The sequence below is a fragment of the Gorilla gorilla genome, chromosome 3 (assembly GCF_029281585.2).
Source record: "Gorilla gorilla gorilla isolate KB3781 chromosome 3, NHGRI_mGorGor1-v2.1_pri, whole genome shotgun sequence".
Classification (NCBI taxonomy): domain Eukaryota; kingdom Metazoa; phylum Chordata; class Mammalia; order Primates; family Hominidae; genus Gorilla; species Gorilla gorilla.
Genome location: NC_073227.2, coordinates 33932333 through 33950905, shown reverse-complemented (window position 1 = coordinate 33950905; position 18573 = coordinate 33932333). Strand labels below are relative to the sequence as shown.

Sequence of the window (18573 nt, the reverse complement as noted above, 5' to 3'; positions counted from 1 at the left end):
GAGGACACTAACAATAAGGGTGAGCCTTTATTAAACACCTACTGTGTCCCCCACGCCATTCTCACATAATCCTGTGGGGGTGGGGATTATTATACCCTATTTATAATCAAAGGTAATGAACTGTTCAAGAGCAAATAATCAAATGGTAAGCAAAATGCCCAGCTCCTAAACCTGGATCTTTGGCTCCAAACAGAAGGGTGTTTCTACCAAATTACATCAAACTCACTCACCAGGTAGAAACTCAAGAAATTAGCAGTGCATCCATAGTAGGAAGTGTTTTGCTTGTACTGTTGGGCTGTGCTTCAGCGACAGAGTTTTTTCCCTCAGTGATTTTTTTGGAAACTTCTTATTTGAAAATAATGTTAAGATTTGTAGAAAAGTTGCAAAAAGAGGTGAGAGTTTCTGTATACCCTTCATTCAGCTTCCCCTAATGTTCACATCTGACATAACCGCAATGCCATTGTCAAACTAAGATATTAATGTTGGGACAGTATTATTAACTACACTTCAGACTTCATGTAGATTTCACCAGTTTTTCCACTAATATCCTTCTTCTGTTCCAGGATTCAATCCAGGATCCCACATTAGATTGAGTTGTATATTTCTTTCCAATCTTCTCCAATCTATGACAGTTCCTCAGTCTTTTCTCATCTTCATGACTCTTGATACTTGAAGAATGCTTGTTAGGTACCTTGTAGAATGTCTGTTGATTTGGGTCTGTCGTCTGTTTTCTCTTGAATAGATTGAGGTTATACATTTGGGGCAAGAATTTTGCCTATTACGATTATTACCATGCTGTTCTAACGATGATTCTCAATTTCCCTTATTCCTTCTACATTTGCTACTTGGAATCCTCTTTTGAAAACCTCAGAATCATTTTCATGATGGAGGTTTGGATAGTTGTTACCCTCTGCTGCAACAGATTTCTGGTGTTGTGCTTTACAGTCTGACCACTGAGCAAAAATTGGAAACTTATCCCTGTATCAATCTTTGGTGGGATTTTTTTTGTTGTTGCTGTTTTGTGGGGTTTTTTGAGACAGGGTTTCACTCTGTAACCCAGGCTGAAATGCAGTGGCACACTCAGCTCACTGCAGCCTTGGTCCCCCAGGCTCAAGCGATCCTCCTACCTCAGCCTCCTAAGTAGCTGGGAATACAAGTGCATGTCCGGCTAATTTTTGTATTTTTTGTAGAGATGGGGTTTTGCCATGTTGCCCAGGCTGGGCTTGAATTTCTGGGCTCAAGTGATCTGCCCACCTTGGCCTCCCAAGGTGCTGGGATTACAGGCATGAGTTACTGTGTCTGGCCAATCTTTTCTATTTTTATTTTATTTTTTTAATGGAGGTACAACATCGCAGTGGTCACGTACGTGGGTTAAAATCCCACATCTCTCTCACTCCATAGCTCTTTGTTCATGGCGAGTCACTAAATCTCCGAATCTCTATTTGCTCATGTGTAAATGTAAATGGGGGTAATAAGAGCATCTGCCTCATAGATCGTGAGGATTAAATGAGATGCTCAGTGTAAAGCTCTAAGCCCCATGCCAAGTACACTCAGTGGACATGATCTATTCTATTATCATTTCTTCTGAAAAGAAGGAGTTGCTGCTAAAGGCATTTGCTATAGAAATGAACTCCCTTAGGTCATATTTCCTGTCACTTAAAATTGGGCCTGGATTTTTTTTTTTTCAATTTTTATTTTTACTGTTTGGAAAGCCAATGTTACAAAAACAATAAAGGATAATTTTTTCAAGAAAAATAAACCAAAGAATGCACTGATAATTCTATGGCAGGGGTTTTACTCCTTTATGTCTTCATGTTCCCTTGCAGTCCCTGCCCACAAGCAAATGTATCTGTCATGTTATCTATAGTGTGCCTGTCACTTTTTTTTTTTTTTTTTTTTTGAGACAGAGTCTCACTCTGTCACCAGGCTGGAGTGCAGTGGCGTGATCTCGGCTCACTGCAACCTCCGCCTCCCAGGTTCAGGTGATTCTTCTGCCTCAGCCTCCCGAGTAGCTAGGACTACAGGCGCGCCACCACACCCAGCTAATTTTTGTATTTTTAGTAGAAACGGGGTTTCACCATGTTGGGCAGGATGGTCTTCATCTCTTGACCTCGTGATCCGCCCACCTTGGCCTCCCAAAGTGCTGGGATTAGAGGGGTGAGTACCGCGCCTGGCCACCGGTCACTTTTAAAATCTGTCTTATCATTTATTGTAGGACTGTGTGCATTTTATTACATAGTTTCTAATTATTAACCCTAATAGCTGCCCCATATTCTGTTGAGCTGATATATTATAATTTCTTAAGCTTTACCTTATTGGTGGATGCTTATCCTTTTGTTTACTAACTTATTTATTGATTTGACACATATTTATCTATACAGTCCTACCGTGTCTTAGACAGTGATTAGTGGTGGGGACATAAGATAAAAAGATAGATCATACTCTTGCCTATATGGGATTTATAGTCTACCAAGGAAGACTTGGAGGTGGTTTCCTCTTGTGTTGGAATTACAGCTAGTGCTACAATGAATATTTTTATATTTCCATCTTTTCTCTTAGTTTGAATGCTTTCCTAATAATCTGAGAAATAGTATTATTGAGTCAGACAGTCTAAATGGTTTTTTTTTTTTTTTGAGACGGAGTCTCGCTCTGTCGCCCAGGCTGGAGTGCAGTGGTGCAATCTCGGCTCACTGCAAGCTCCGCCTCCCGGGTTCACGCCATTCTCCTGTCTCAGCCTCCCGAGTAGCTGGGACTACAGGCGCCCGCCACTGCGCCCGGCTAATTTTTTGTATTTTTAGTAGAGATGGGGTTTCACCGTGGTCTCGATCTCCTGACCTCGTGATCTGCCCACCTCGGCCTCCCAAAGTGCTGGGATTACAGGCGTGAGCCACCACGCCCGGTCCCTAAATGGTTTTATGAGGCCGGGCACAGTGGCTCATGCCTGTAATCCCAGTTCTTTGGGAGGCCAAGGCAGGCAGATCACTTGAAGTCAGCAGTTTGAGACCAGCCTGGCCAACATGGTGAAACCCCATCTCTGCTAAAAATACAAAAATTAGCTGGGCATGGTGGTGCAAACCAGTAGTCCCAGTTACTTGGGAGGCTGAGGCAAGAGAACCTCTTGAACCTGGGAGGTGGAGGTTACAGTGAGCTGAGATCATTGCACTCCAGCCTGGGCAACAGAGTGAGATTCCATCTCAAAAATAGAAGTAAAAATTTAAAAAAAAAAATGGTTTTATGACTACATGATAGCATGCTGCCATTTTGCTTTCTGAAAGGGCTTTCCATTTAATACCTCACTGATCAGTGTTTAAGTAGAGAAGGATGACTGAAATCTTACCAGCAAGTGGATGCTTTCATGATTTAATTTTGCTAATTGAATAATGATATGTTGATACTTTCTTACTGTTTTTAACTTGCATTTACTTAATTACTAGTGATGATGGACACTTTTACATATACTAGTTTATGATAATTTACTTTTTACATTTGCTTTTTTGTAAATTCTGTATTCTTATTCTTTGCCTATTTATCTGTTGGAATTTTGACACTTTTAAAAATTTAAACCATAATTAGTTCTTTATATATTTATCTAGCAGATAATGAACCTTAGGCTATTACATTGCATACAACTATTCCCCTACTCTATTTTCCCACTTATTTTAATCTTGGTATCATTCCATTGATTAGAGACTTTAAAATTTCATAAAACTGGCTGGGCGCGGTGGCTCAACCCTGTAGTCCCAGCATTTTGGGAGGCCAAGGTGGGCGGATTACCTGAGGTCAGAAGGTCGAGACCAGCCTGGCTGACATGGAGAAACCTCGTCTCTACTAAAAATACAAAAATTAGCCATGCGTGGCTGTGGGCACCTGTAATCCCAGCTACTCAGGAGGCTGAGGCAGGAGAATCACTTGAACCCAGGAGGCGGACGATGCACTGAGCCGAGATCACACCATTGCACTCAACAAAACAAAACAAAAAATCATAAAGCCATTTTTTTCTTTTCTCTTAATATCTGAAATTTTAAGAGTGCCTTCCTTTCAAAGAGTGCAGAAGTAGTCTATTTTCTGCTGTTGTGTGAGTGCGAGTGTGTGTGTGCATCTTAAAGATACTTAACGCTTCATCTATTTAGAGGTTATTCTTGGCACCATGGTGGAGTTTAAGATTTGAGACTCTGCACCCTGTCCTCTTGTGTTTGATGCTCCAGCTCTGCCACTTTCCAGCTGTGTAACCTTGGGCAAGTTGTTTAACCACTCTGTGCCTCGGTTTCCTCATCTATAAAACAGGGAGGATAAGACTACCTATATCAATTTGTTGTTATGAGGATTAAATGAATAAATATAAAAAACAGAACAATGCCTCGCATATGGCAAGCACTCAAAATGTGAGCTGCTGGTATTTTTATCATGATTGCTACATACGATGGTTGTGAAAGTCCTGGAGTATGCAACCTGGTAAATGATGATTTTCATTTAGATTGTTGTCAGAGGCAACTAAGAGGCAAGGTCAGAGGGAAGATATAAGCCATTAGATGTGATCATGTCATAAGGGAAGCACAAATCAAAACCACAGTGAGGCACCATCTCACACCAGTCAGAATGGTTATTATTAAAAAGTCAAAAAAGAACAGGTGCCGGTGAGGTTGCAAAGAGAAATAACACTTATGCACTGTTGGTGGGAGTATAAATTAGTTCAGCCATTGTGGAAAGCAGTGTAGCAATTCCTCAAGACCCAGCAATCTCATTACTGGGTATATACCCAAAGGAATGTAAATCGTTCTGTTATGAAGACACATGCACATGTATGTTCATTGCAGCACGATTCACAATACCAAAGACATAGAATCAACCCAAATGCCCATCAACGGTAGACTGGTTAAAGAAAACGTGGTACATATACACCATGGAATATTATGCAGCCATAAAAAAGAATGACATCATGTCCTTTGCAGGAACATGGATGGAGCTGGAAGCCATTATCCTTAGCAAACTATGCAGGAGCAGAAAACCAAACACCACATATTCTCGCTTAGTGGGAGCTAAATGATGAGAACACATGGGCACATAGAAGGGAACAACAGACACTACACCTAAGGGTGGAGGTTGGAAGGAGGGAGAGGATCACGAAAAATAGCAAATATGTACTAGGCTTAGTACCTGGGTGACAAAATAATATGTACAACAAACCCCCATAACATGTAACAAAATAATCTGTATGACAAACCTGTACATGTACCCCTAAAGTTGAAACAGAAGTTAAAAACAAAACACAAAAAACATGATCCTGAGTTCTTTCAATGGCAACAATCCAGTTTAATTGGTCAAGTTCTAATGGTAAGTACCACATCGTTTATTGCTTGTTTCTTAATCTGGCCACCTGCTCGGCTCGTGATGGAGGGTGCGCATTCTCCAGGCAGTGTAATAGTACCCATCCTTTATGAAGCATGTCTTTGGTCGGGCCCTCTAACTGTGTTTATTTTATTGGATCCGTACAGCCCAATAAGACAGGTCCTACCTCTAAGGATCAAGAACAAGGTGTCAGAGGAAGAGGTAGGAAAATATACCATAGTGGGAATCTGTGCCAAGAGGAGTCATGAGAAGAGGTTTCTGCACCAGCCTAGGAAAGTTGAGATGAGTGCCCTTAGGTGATCCTGTGCAAGGGAGGCACCGCCTTGGGTTGTCAGTCATTGGAAGCCGCCCTAGCCACAGAAATATTTTGTCAGATTTCCAACAGGGCTATGGCAACTGAGGGCATAGTCTGTAGGCAATGGACATGGTATTCGACTCAGTATTCTTGTTTCGTTTATGATACAAGGGCACGTTTTCCGGTAAGTTCTATTCTGAGAGAGTGAGCGAGAAAGGACAGATCTCCCGGTTGACTGGCTTCGGAGCAGATGGGACACAGCAGCTTCTGAAAGCCTCCTGGTTCTCCTGCAAATAAATTTCTCGGATGCATATATTTAGGGAAACAATTCATCAATGAAGATGACAAAACCATCTGGCTCTAGAGACTTAAAAAAAATTTTAGAGGTTGTAAACATTTACATTCTGATGAAGAGTGTGTGTCTAGGTTTTATTTCAAGGATTTGATGAGTTTGGTTTGTGGCTTGTTTTTAGGGATTTTTTAACCTGGCCCTGCTAATCGAGGAAGGTACGATAATCCCACACCATATCTTGGATTTCTTGGAAATTGACTCAACTCTCCATCCTAATAACATCTCCATTCTCCAGGAACTGTACGAAAGGTGAGCTCAGAGCCTCTAGAACTGTGGAATCTGAGGGAACCCAAGTAGATGATGTTCGCTTCTTGGTTAAAGTTAGCTTTACCCTTATATTGTAATGTAAATTGTTATTTAAAAAACAAAAACAAAAAGCAGGGCACCGTGGCTCATACTTGTAATCCCAGCACTTTGGGAGGCTGAGGCGGGCAGATCACTTGAGGTCAAGAGTTCAAGACCAGCCTGGCCAACCTGGCAGAACCTTATCTCTACTAAAAGAAAAAAAAAAAAAAGAAAGAAAGAAAAGAAAGAAAAAGCCCAGGATTTTCTTCTACTAGAAAACATTCAGCCAGACCCGAGTGTATTTCTCTTTTCTAATATCTGAAGTTTAAGATATAGAAGGTACTTGATCTGAAGTTCAAGGGCTGACCAGAAATTTCCACGAGAATGGAAAGAATAACAATCCGATTAGCCTATGCTTGTCTCTTGTTTGTTTATTTTGAGACAGGGCCTCGCTTTGTCACCCAGGCTGGAGTGCAGTGGTGCGATCTCAGCTCACTGCAACCTCCACTTCTTGGGTTCAAGTGATTCTCATGCCTCAGCCTCCTGAGTAGCTGGGATTACAGGTGTGCACCATCACACCAGGCTAATTTTTGTGTTTTTAATAGAGACAGGGTTTCACCATGATGGCTAGGCTGGTCTCGAACTCCTGGCCTCAAGTAATCCACCTGCCTCAGCCTCCCTAAGTGCTGGGATTACGGGTGTGAGCCACCATGCCCGGTGTAATTAGCCAATGCTTTTTTGAAAGATAAGGAGGCATTCCTACATCTGTGCTTTAAACAGAAATACTGTTCTAGTGGGTCCTGTTCTTCAGCGTCTTGCTTGACTTTTATTTTATTTATTTTTAAGTTTTTGCTGTCATCACAGCAGAACAGACTTGACTCTTAATTAAGTACAAAACTGACCTTTTTCTAAAATTTCTACTGGGATTCTAGAATTTCAGATCAGGCCAAACCACTTATTTGGCCACTGGCTTTATTTCTTTGTCTCTCATCTTTGTCAGTTGAGTGTGCTCATTTGTCCAAAAGCAGAAGAATGTAGGTTTGTGGATCTGAAAATGCCAGTCCTGAGTCGTGCCACCAAAGTTGGCTGACACGTCAAGATGCCCTGGGCTTTGTCTGCAGGTGCTGGAGCCACAGTAACGAGGAGTCCTTCAGCCCCTGCTCCTTGGCCTGGCTTTACCTGCACTTGCGGCTTCTCTGGGGTGCTATCCTGCACTCAGCCCTGGTAGGTTTCATCTCCCACCGGCCCCACCCTTGTGGCCCCTGCCCTTTGTCAGTCACTAATGCGTGCTTCTGATGTTTGCAGATCTACTTTCTGGGAACCTTTCTGCTATCCATATTGATCGCCTGGACTGTGCAGTATTTCCAGTCTGTCTCAGGTAAAGATTTATAGAAAGCGAAAGAAATATATTTTAAAAAAGCAGGGATTTTTTTTTTTTTTTTTTTTTTTTGGTCTACTGGAAAAATTGTGTTTTCCCTCCTGGTGCTGTTGGTCATGCTATCTCCTATCCCTAAGGTGGTCTTCACAGGGTGGGAATCCTTCTAGAGGTGTATGAAATTCCTGGCTGGTGGGAGGCCACAAAGTTACTACTGTATTTTTCAAAATAAGGATTTTATTTTTTATTTTATTTTGTTTTTTTTGAGATGGAGTCTCGTTCTGTCGCCCAGGCTGGAGTGCAGTGGTGTGATCTCAGCTCACTGCAACCTCTGCCTTCTGGGTTCAAGCAATTCTCCTGTCTCACCCTCCCGAGTAGCTGGGACTACAGGTGTGCGCCACCACACCCGGCTAATTTTTGTATTTTTAGTAGAGACGGGGTTTCACCATGTTGGCCAGGCTGGTCTCGAATTCCTGACCTCAGGTGATCTGGCTGCCTCGTCCTCCTGAAGTTCTGGGATTACAGGCGTGGGCCACTGCACCCAGCCTCAAAATAAGGACTTTCTTTAAAAAGCTTAAGAAACTGACCTAATACGATTTCTTCCATTGAAAATTTATCTATCAGAATTCTGCCTCTGTGTGCCTGAAAACACAGCGCCAAAGCCCCTGGCAGCATGAAGTCTTCCCTTTCATTTCAGTCAAGCAATCTGATGTGTAAGAGGATAAACAAACACTCGTAATGAATAAAAATCCTCGGCCACACGGACTCAGAGGGAGGGACTGAGCAGGAATTGTAAAGTGGGCATTTAGCTGAGCATGGTTTCCACTAATCATTGTTATTTTTCTGAGCTAGTATAGAATAGTTAAGGACAAGGGAGCCCTGCTTGCTTCTGTTTGGGCTTAGAGTCCAGGCTTGGCTACTCATTAGCTGTATGACTCATGGCAAGTTATTTAACCTTCCTGATCCCCAAATTTCTCATCAATACAATGAGGTTATGAGAGTAGCTACTTCCTAGGAACATAAAATGAAAAAAATATTCAGTGAAAAAAAATGCACATAAGATACTTACCAAAATGACGGCTGTAGTTAAACGTTAGCTGTTATATTTATCTGGCATATAAAACCTTCTCAATAAATGTTAGCTCTTACATTTGCTCCTCTATTAGACCATAAGCTGAGTAAGAGGAAGGCCCCAGTCATGTCATTTGTGATAACTCATGCATAGTAGGTACTCACACCCACAGACGACTCCGGTCTCTCAAGAGACAAGAAAACTGATTTTTTACCATCTCGGACGGCTACAAAAGGGTATAATAACTCATGAAGGCAAACAGAGACATTTACAAATGGGTAGATTAGGACTGGACATGGCATTGGAGCATTTGCATAGCTGCTATTTGTGTAGCAGATAATGGAAAGTGAAAGGGGTGCACGTCAGCGTCTCTTCCACGGTGAGAAAGAAGTCACTGTTGCAGGAAGCTAATGTGAAATCATTTCTCTCGGATTTACCTGAGGAAGTTAACAAGGACCCATCAAAACCTTCCAGGCTTGATGCCCTGTAGTCTGCTGGTTAATAAACTTCACTCATGCAAATTCTGTCCCATCCCTAAATTTGTTGCCAGGTATAGTCATTTATTTTGCATCTTGTCAGTGTTTTCCATTTCAAATTGTCTTTGTCATTTTTACTCTGTAGAAATATTGTGATGATTATTACAAATGCAGTTCCGTTAGAGGAGCTGAAATTTGTCTTTGTGATTTTATGCCAGCTGGTAGCCATGAAAATTCATGGGCGGGTGGAATTGCTTTGATCAGAAGTCATCTCTTTTTTCTGTCTCCATGCCTTCATTATCAGTCTCTCCACATTCTTGTCTCTGTGTCTCTCCTGTCCTGTGATGTTTTGCTCTTCCTATATCCCCCTAGTTCTTTCATACATTTTCGTCGTTTTCTCAAACTTTTTCAATTGCTTTCTCCAGCACATACCTACTTCCTGCTTGACCAGCCTAAAGAAGGCTATGTCTGGATAGGATCAATCATAAAAATTATTTAGTTCTATGCCCTTTACTTTACAGATGAGGAAACTGAGGCAGAGAGGCGAAGTAGCTTGCCCAAATAAAGAAATAAAGACCAGGAGACCAGACACAGTGGCTTACTCCTATAATTCCAACACTTTGACAGGCCCAGGAGGGAGGATCACTTGAGCTCAGGGGTTTGAAACCAACCTGGGCAACATAGCACGACCCCATTTCTAAAATAAAATAAAATAAAATAAAAATTAGCCAGGTGTCATTGCACATGCCTGCAGTCCTGGCTACTAGGGAGGCTGAGGCAGGAGAATTTTTTGCACCCAGAAGTTCAAGGCTGCAGTGAGCTATGATCACACCATGGCACTCCAGCCTGGGCAATAGAATGAGACCCAGTCACTAAAAAAGTAGAAGTTAAAAAAAAAGATTAAGAATGGATGTAGGGCAGCAGAATTTCGAACTTCTTTTCAGGATCACAATACTTTAAAACAGTGATTGTCTTCTGCCTCAAACCCATTGCCTCTCACATAGGAAATATTTTGAAACATATTTTTTAGTACCTTGAAATGAAATTCATGATAATTAACCCATCTATACACATTTTTAAAAATCAATGTAAGGCCCTAACAGCAATATAAAGGGGAAATAAAAAGAAACTAATTGTAATAAAATAATATTGATTTCGAGAAGTACATTCTAGCCCAGTGCTTATAAATTTTAATGTGCATATGAATCATCCAGGGTTCTTATTAAATGCAGATTCTAGTTCAGTAGATTTTGGTTCAGTAGGTAAGCCCTGAGATTTGGTGTTTCTAGCAAGCTCCTAGATGATGCCCACACTGCTGTTTAGTAAGAGCATACTTTGAGTAGTAAGGGCGGAAAAGTACAAAAAAAAAGAAAAAGAAAAAAACTCCACACATTTCCAAAATGTGCCCCGACAGTGGTACCTGCCAGCCCTGTAGAACTAATGTTAAGAGTTGAAATATGGGACGGGTATGGTGGTTCACTCCTGTAATCCCAGCTACTTGGGAAGCCAAGGCATGAGAATCGCTTGAATCCCGGAGACGGAGGTTGCAGTGAGCTGAGATTGCACCACCACACTCCAGTCTGGGCAACAGAGTGAGACCCTGTGTCAAAAAAAAAAAAAAAGTTGTCAATAATTTTTATATTTATTTATTTATTTATTTTATATATTTTTGAGATTGACTTTCGCTCTTGTTGCCCAGGCTGGAGTGCAATGGTGCAATCTCAGCTCACCACAACCTCTGCCTCCCGGGTTCAAGCGATTCTTCTGCCTCAGCCTCCCGAGTAGCTGGGAATACAGGCATGCGCCACCACGCCTGGTTAATTTTGTGTTTTTAGTAGAGACAGGGTTTCTCCATGTTGGTCAGGCTGGTCTCGAACTCCCGACCTCAGGTGATCCACCCACCTCAGCCTCCCAAAGTGCTGGGATTACAGGTGTGAGCCACTGCAACTGACCTTATTATTTATTTATTTATTTATTTATTTATTTATTTATTTATTTATGTTGAGACGGAGTCTCACTGTCGCCCAGGCTGAAGTACAGCGGTACAATCTCAGCTCACTGCAACCTCCATCTCTCGGATTCAAGTGATTCTCCTGCCTCAGCCTCCTGAGTAGCTGGAATTACAGGTGCACGCCACCACCCCCAGCTGATTTGTGTACTTTTAGTAGAGATGGGCTTTCGCCATGTTGGCCAGGCTGGTCTTGAACTCCTGACCTCAAGGGATCTACCTGCCTTGGACTCCCAAAGTGCTGGGACTACAGGCATAAGCCACTGTGCCCGGCCTGTCAATAATTTTTAAGTAGGAAGTTACTCCAGCAGTACAGTGAAGCTGATGGGATGATGGGGCAGGGAAATTGAGGCATGGAGGAGGTGAGGAGAAGCTGCTGCAAAGGCGATGCTGCTCAGAGACCAAGTTTCTACCATTTGGTGTCTCCCCAGTGAGCTGGTGCACAAGGTCCTGAGACCTGCCCCACAGCTGGGGGAAGACAGGGATGGGTGCATGTAGCAGCCATGGCGTTGTGAAACAAACTTAATAATGAACTCTGGGTGCTGACTGACAGTGTAAAAAAGAGGAAATGTATTTGAGAGTTAGGAGCCTCCTGTCAGCAGCTTTGGGTGAGGATTGTTGCTATAAGTTAGAGAGCTTTGTCATTTTGTGATTTGCATTTTTTCCAGTCAGTTGTATTTAAAAATTAATGATTTGTAGTCAAGACTTGCAGTTGAGCTGTCCATCCATTTTGCGTTCAGCTCCAACTACCTTCATTTTCCTCCTGAGTTTATATGCTCTGTGATATATAGTTGACACGTCATGGCATTTGCCACATTAAATTGTCCTGCATTCAGAAGGCTAGCAGCGCTGGACGGTAGTTAACAACATCGGTGTGGGAGGCATGCTGCTAAGATTCTGGCCCTGCCACTAGCTAGCTATGTGACCTTGGGCAAAGGAAGGAGCCTATCTGTGCCTCAGTTCCCTCTTCTGTAAATAGCGGAAATAGTAGTACATCCACTGCCTGTTGTAGTTGAGATAACCAAATGAGGTAACACAATGTAAAGTGTTTAAACCTCCACAAATGGGCTGGGCGCAGTGGCTCGCGCCTAGCACTTTGGGAGGCCAAGGCAGGTAGATCACCTAAGATCAGGAGTTTTAGACCAATCTGACCAACATGGTGAAACCCCATCTCTACTAAAAATACAAAAATTAGCTGGGCGTGGTGGTGCATGCCTGTAATTCCAGCTACTTGGGAGGCTGAGGCAGGAGAATCACCTGAAGCTGGGAGGCAGAGGCTGCAGAGAGCCGAGATCGCTCCATTGCACTCCCGCCTGGGCAACAAGAGTGAAACTCTGTCTCAAAAACAAAACAAAACAAAACCACAAATGTTACCTGGTAGTTCTCAAGGAGTATGTCCTCTGGGGCACTGGACCTGTAATTAAAGCATGCTGACACTAGGTAATACCCACACATAAATAGCTTGATTTACCTCAGAAACAGACATAATGACCAAAGCCTAGTATGTTTTTCTTTGCTGTTAGGACTCTTTCTAAAACATTCAACTTTTTTTTTTTTTTTTTTTCCGGAGATGGAATCTCACCCTATTGCCCAGGCTGGAGTGCAGTGGCGCTATCTCGGCTCACTGCAACCACCGCCTCCGGGGTTCACGCCATTCTCCTGCCTCAGCCTCCTGAGTAGCTGGGACTATAGGCACCCGCCACCACACCAAGCTAATTTTTGTATTTTTAGTAGAGACTGGGTTTCACCATGTTGGCTGTGCTGGTCTTGAACTCCTGACCTCAAGTGATCCGCCCGACTCAGCCTCCCAAAGTATTGGGATTACAGGCGTGAGCCACCGCACCTTGCCCATTCAACTATTTTTTTTTTTTTTTTGAGATGGAGTCTTACTCTGTCGCCCAAGCTGGAGTGCAGTAGCATGATCTCGGCTCACTGCAACCTCCGCCTCCCCGGTTCAAGCGATTCTCCTGCCTCAGCCTCCTGAGTAGCTGAGATTACAGGTGCACGCCACCACACCCAGCTAAATTTTGTATTTTTAGTAGAGACAGGGTTTCACCATGTTGGTTAGGCTGGTCTCCAATTCATGTCCTCGTGATCTGCCTGCCTCGGCCTCCCAAAGTGCTGGGATTACAGGCGTGAGCCACTGTGCCCGGCCCATTCAACTATTTTTTAAAGCATTTCAACAAAAACATTGACCGATCAATAAAAAATACCAAGATAGCTCAATTGGTACTTTCAATAGATTAGTCAATGTCTTGATCTTCATCATATATACTTATATATATAAAGAATATATATTTATATATAAAGAACATATATTTATTTATATATATAAAGAATACATATAAATATATGTATTCTTTCCTTCAAGGGAACTTGTGTTTGACTCCTGGCTGGCATCCCACCAGGCAGCTCAGTCTTTCTTGCTGCTTATACCTCCCACGGTGGTGGAAAGGTCCCTGGGTTTGGGTGGTCCTAGGGTCACTCAGATAGTCACCGGCCTGATAGCAGAACACACATCACCCTGGGCCTACACTGTTCCCCCAGGTCCATTGGCTTTGCAGCTTCTGGGTCACCTGGGAACTCCGTCATCTTTGCCAAAGCCAAGCGTCATTAGCCCTTCTTCTCCCAAGTCTTCATTTCTGATTGCTGATGGGGCAAGGTAGATGCCCTGCTGTGGGTACAACCCAAGGACTCCAAAAAGCTCCTTTCCTCACCTGTTGCATCTCAAAAGCACTCTCCTTGTCCACTCTTTGGGAGGGTACACCAAGCATAATTGCCTTAATGGATCAGGCTTTTGAAAAACAAAAAATCCCAAAGTATATGTCTGGAGCCATCTCCACTTCTGCCTGGCCACAAACTTCCCCTGAGACCAAAAAATCACAGAGCCTGACCAGCTGCCTGAAGGAAGCTAAAGGCAAGAACAGAAGTGGAAAATAGAAGTCACTATTTCAAAGAAAGAGACCTGTCTTACTAGCATCATGTCAACTTTATGTCTCAATAGAATACACCATATAGAGCAAGATTTGTAGAACTGCTAGCTCCTCGGTACAACTAGGTAACGTTTTAAACCAAAGTCAACCTATTCATTACATTTATAATTTAAGACAACTCATTCCTTCCAGCTAAGTGGTTAGCCTAATGTTCTTTTAAAAGAGTATGGTGATATGTATAAGATTAATTAAACCTTTTCCTGCTGTTTCCTGTCATCTACATTTCCAGCTAATGAGGTTTCTACTAAAATTATAGTAAAATGTCACAAAGTAGTGCTTATGAAGAAAGCAGTAGCCTTATAGTCAGAGAGATTTCATGAGGAGGTTGTACTCTGTCCTGTCTCATTAGCTTGACATCTTACCAGTATCTCCACTCCTGAAGAGTGTTTCAGTGACACGAATCTGGTCCCTGCTAGATCCAGAGGCCCAGATGAAGTAGGCATGATCTTACTTATAGCATACAATTTCTAGGGTTTTCCCCTTTATACCTCCTTTGTGCAAACATTCTCTCATTTCAGGGTGAATCCAACATAGTCCCACGTATTCTTTCTTTTTGGCTTCCATCTGGTCAGTCGGCAAGCAGATGTTCTTCCTAACAGCAGAGATCAGCAAACTTTTTCTGTAAAGGACCAGATAATAAATATTTTGGGCCCTCGGGGCTGTCTTGGTCACAACTACTCCACTCAGCCGGTAGCTGCAAAGCAGCCATTGTGGCTGGGTTTCTTTTTTCTATTTTTTTTTTTTTTTTTTTGAGATGGAGTCTCGCTCTGTCGCCCAGGCTGGTGTGCAGTGACAAGATCTCAGCTCACCACAACCTCCGGCCTCCCACGTTCAAGCAATTCTCCGGCTTTAGCCTTCTGAGTGGCTGGGATTACAGGCACATGCCACCACGCCCGGCTAATTTTTGTATTTTTAGTAGAGAGAGGGTTTCACCATGTTGGCCAGGCTGGTCTCAAACTCCTGACCTCAGGTTATCCGGCCGCCTGGGCCTCCCAAAGTGCTGGGATTACAGGCGTGAGCCACGGCGCCCGGCCTGCGGCTGGGTTTCTAATAAATCTTTACTATGGATGCAAAATTTGAATTTCATATATTTTTCACATGTCGCGAAATATTACTCTTTTTCTGTTCAACTGTGTAAAATTGTAAAAGCTGTTTTTAAACCATGAGCCATACAAAAACAAGCAATGACTACGTTTGGCCCATGGGCTGCAGTTTGGGCCAGTTCATGATATTTCTCACTAATGTACAGAAAATGGTCCCCCAGGCAGCAAATAATTCACAAATCACTCCTATTTGGCTCTGGAATATACGCTGTAATTTTTTAAACAGCATGCTTATTGTCCTGGTTACCTTGATTCTAGTCCAGTAATAAAATTAGCACACATTCCAGGTGAGCAGAGACAAAGAGGCCACTTTAAAATTAGGCCGGGCTGTGGGGGGCTTGTGCAGTGATTGCAAACCCCCCAGTGGAAGAAGGGGAGTCCTCACACAGATAATGACTAACTTCCTGTAGAAACATCGAACATTTTTACTACGCTCTTACCAAAGATTTAAATGGTGGCAATGCTAATTATGCATTCTTTCTACATTTACACATTGGCACTTTTTTTTTTTTAAAATCAGAAAACTGATTGCTGATTTATCTTGTTACCATGGTGATTTAAACATTTCCCTGAGCTTGAAAATACATGCCTTAGTACTTCCTTAACTTCCTCAGAGATCATCAGGAAGGTAAATCTTAGGATCAAAGTGGGTTTCAAGATCATCTAATCCAAGACTCTCAATTCACAAGTGATGAAACCGAGGCCCAGGAGACTCAAACATTTTACAACCAAAATGTCTGCCATCTGTATCTATCCCAAGGTCACTTGTTAGCAGCAGATAAATGAGACTTGTCCAACCCAGTTCTCCTGACTGCTGCAAAATGGTCTTTGTACCTCATCACTGGGGCTCTAATCACTAGATCACCTGCCAGAGTAGTGGCTTTAATGACCTTAGAAAGGGTACATCATTCTACTACATCCTGCCCCTCCCCATCACTCTCCTATTCTTTCAGAAGAGTGTTGGAATCCACCTCTTCTGTAGGTACTGGAAGGGGCCCGAAGAATTCCTGCATATATCCAGAAAAGCCAGAAGTTTGGGGACCCATTCTTGAACTTCCTAGAATGTCCCCTTAGGAATGAGCATCGGCACTGGGAGGTGAAACTCTTGAAGGGTTTTTACTTAGAAATCAGATTGTCAGCATGTGGTGGCATCTTCTTAAACTTAGATAACGGGTCCAGAGTTGCCTGGCTAGTTAGTGTCAGGTTCATTAGACTAGATGCATCTCTCCTGGCTTGCCAGAGTCTCTAGGTGTGGTTGTACATTCTGAATGCACTGTTTTGAGTATTCAGCACCTGTTGTGCATGTGTCTCTGCAGCAAGCGATCCCCCTCCAAGACCATCCCAGGCCTCCCCAGACACTGCCACGTCCACTGCAAGTCCAGCTGTGACTCCAGCTGCAGATGCCTCTGACCAAGACCAGCCCACAGTAACTAATAACCCGGAGCCACGTGGGTGAACTGTGCACTCCAGTTCTCTCCAGATGAGAGAGAATCTTTTCAACAGCTGGTATTGGGAAGCTGGGGCCAGGGCATGATCCTGATAAACACCTTAAATGTCTTGTCAACTGGATGCAAATTTTGCAATTGGTGTCATTCTTTTTAAAAGTCAAATTACAAGGAAGTACCCAGATCAGGCAGTGGTAATACCAAAGGTCATCAAACACATACAAGGAACATCTTGATCATAGGGCATGTGGGGAAGTTTACTGGGCCATCACAGACTTTTGTTCTAGTGACTGTATGTATTAGGAGTCATAGCTTGCCCTACGGCAGATCTGGATTCTTATACACTAAGATGTGTCTTAAGAATCATAGTGCGTGCTTCATCCCTTTACTGAAGAACAGAAAATTATGACTACTCTACAAGGTGGATAATATTTTGGTACCTGTGCTTGCCACAGCCCTGTTCCTCAAAGCTGAATTGATAGATTTCTCTTTGACTTCCAAGACCCAGCAGTTATAAGGCACCTTGAAATAAATTGTTTATGCCTGGAAATGCAGGGAGGGCAATAGCTTTGTAAATTGGTTTACATTTTTCTCCTTGAATTTTTCTAGGGTCCTAGAGCTTCCGAATCATTTAATGGCATTGTCGGATATCTTTTACATTTCAATTGCAATCCATGAAATTACATTTAGAAGATTCTTAGTACTTAACTGTAGTCTTCTCCATGAATTACACGTTAGAATAGACTGGCAGCAACGGAATATGCAGAAAGTAAGCCTCTAGCTTATAGTTTCATCCCTACCCCTCATGCCTGCGTGAGTCTGTACAGTGATGTGTGTGTGTGTGTGTGTGTGTGTGTGTGTGTGTGTGTGTGTGTTAGAGAGGAAGAGGAAGAGCAGAATGTCTGTATACTACATGCTGCTAAGGTAGTGAATAAATCAGTAATGCAATATTGTGGGTCCAAACTACTCTTTGCACTACTTTATTTACAGTAGTAAATAAAATTATTTTTATACAATTGACTACCAGAAAGTGTTTTTTTCCCCTTTTTTATAATTACTGTCACCATATAAAGTCTAAAGGTCCATATATTCTCCTTGAGGAGGGAAAAAAGAAAAGTCCTCCTGGTGAGAGGGCTTATTTTTCATAACCCATTAACATTTGTGGATAGGAAGGTGGCAGGAGGCTTCTCTCCAGGAATCCTGAGCTCAGGTCTGGCCTTGGAATGTTCGCACAGTATCAGACATTGTTTCAGGGCTTTGTGCTGCTCTGAGCCTGGGCTCTATGTTCATTCCAGACTAAGCTTGCAGTTCATCCTCCTCCTTCTCCTATGAGTGTTGCTCTTGTTCTAGCAAATGTTGTCCCTCCTATTTGCAAAAAAGCCAGAGATTGAAGGCTGACAGTCCTGGATTCAAATTCTGGTCCTGTAACTGACAAGCTCAGTAACCTTAGGTGAGTGATTAACCTTCTCTAAGTCTCAGATTCCCATACTATAAAATGGGGGCAATGAAAACTACCTCTTGGGATTTTTATGAGGCTTACACGAGATAATATATGTAAAGCCTACAGGATAGAGTCTTGTATTAGGTCATTCTTGCATTGCTATAACGAAATACTTGAGACAGGGTAATTTACAAAGAAAAGAGGTTTAATTGGCTCAGAGTCCTGCAGGCTGTACAGGAAACAAGGTGCTGACAGCTATTTGACTTCTGGGAAGGTCTCAGGAAACTTTCAATCATGGCAGAAGGCGAAGGAGAAGCAGACATGTCTTACATGGCTAGAGCAGGAGCAAGAGAGACTGAGGCAGGTGCCACAGACTTCTATT

At 42.7% G+C, this 18573-nt stretch overlaps 1 protein-coding gene across 2 annotated transcripts in view; it reads left to right on the top strand.

Annotated features, from left to right (window-relative positions):
* The window catches only part of SEL1L3 (SEL1L family member 3), a 116123-nt gene extending 98353 nt beyond the window's left edge, over positions 1-17770 (top strand). The window contains exons 21-24 of one of the 2 annotated variants that reach the window (XM_019025686.4): positions 6115-6242; positions 7400-7502; positions 7584-7656; positions 16622-17770. In XM_019025686.4, the coding sequence (XP_018881231.2) occupies positions 6115-6242; positions 7400-7502; positions 7584-7656; positions 16622-16761 (444 nt within the window). In that variant the 3' untranslated portion in view covers positions 16762-17770. Of the gene's footprint in view, positions 1-6114; positions 6243-7399; positions 7503-7583; positions 7657-8277; positions 9389-16621 lie in introns of those variants that run through there. The other variant, XM_055385547.2, reaches the window with a different exon arrangement.
* The last annotated feature ends 803 nt before the right edge of the window (positions 17771-18573 follow it).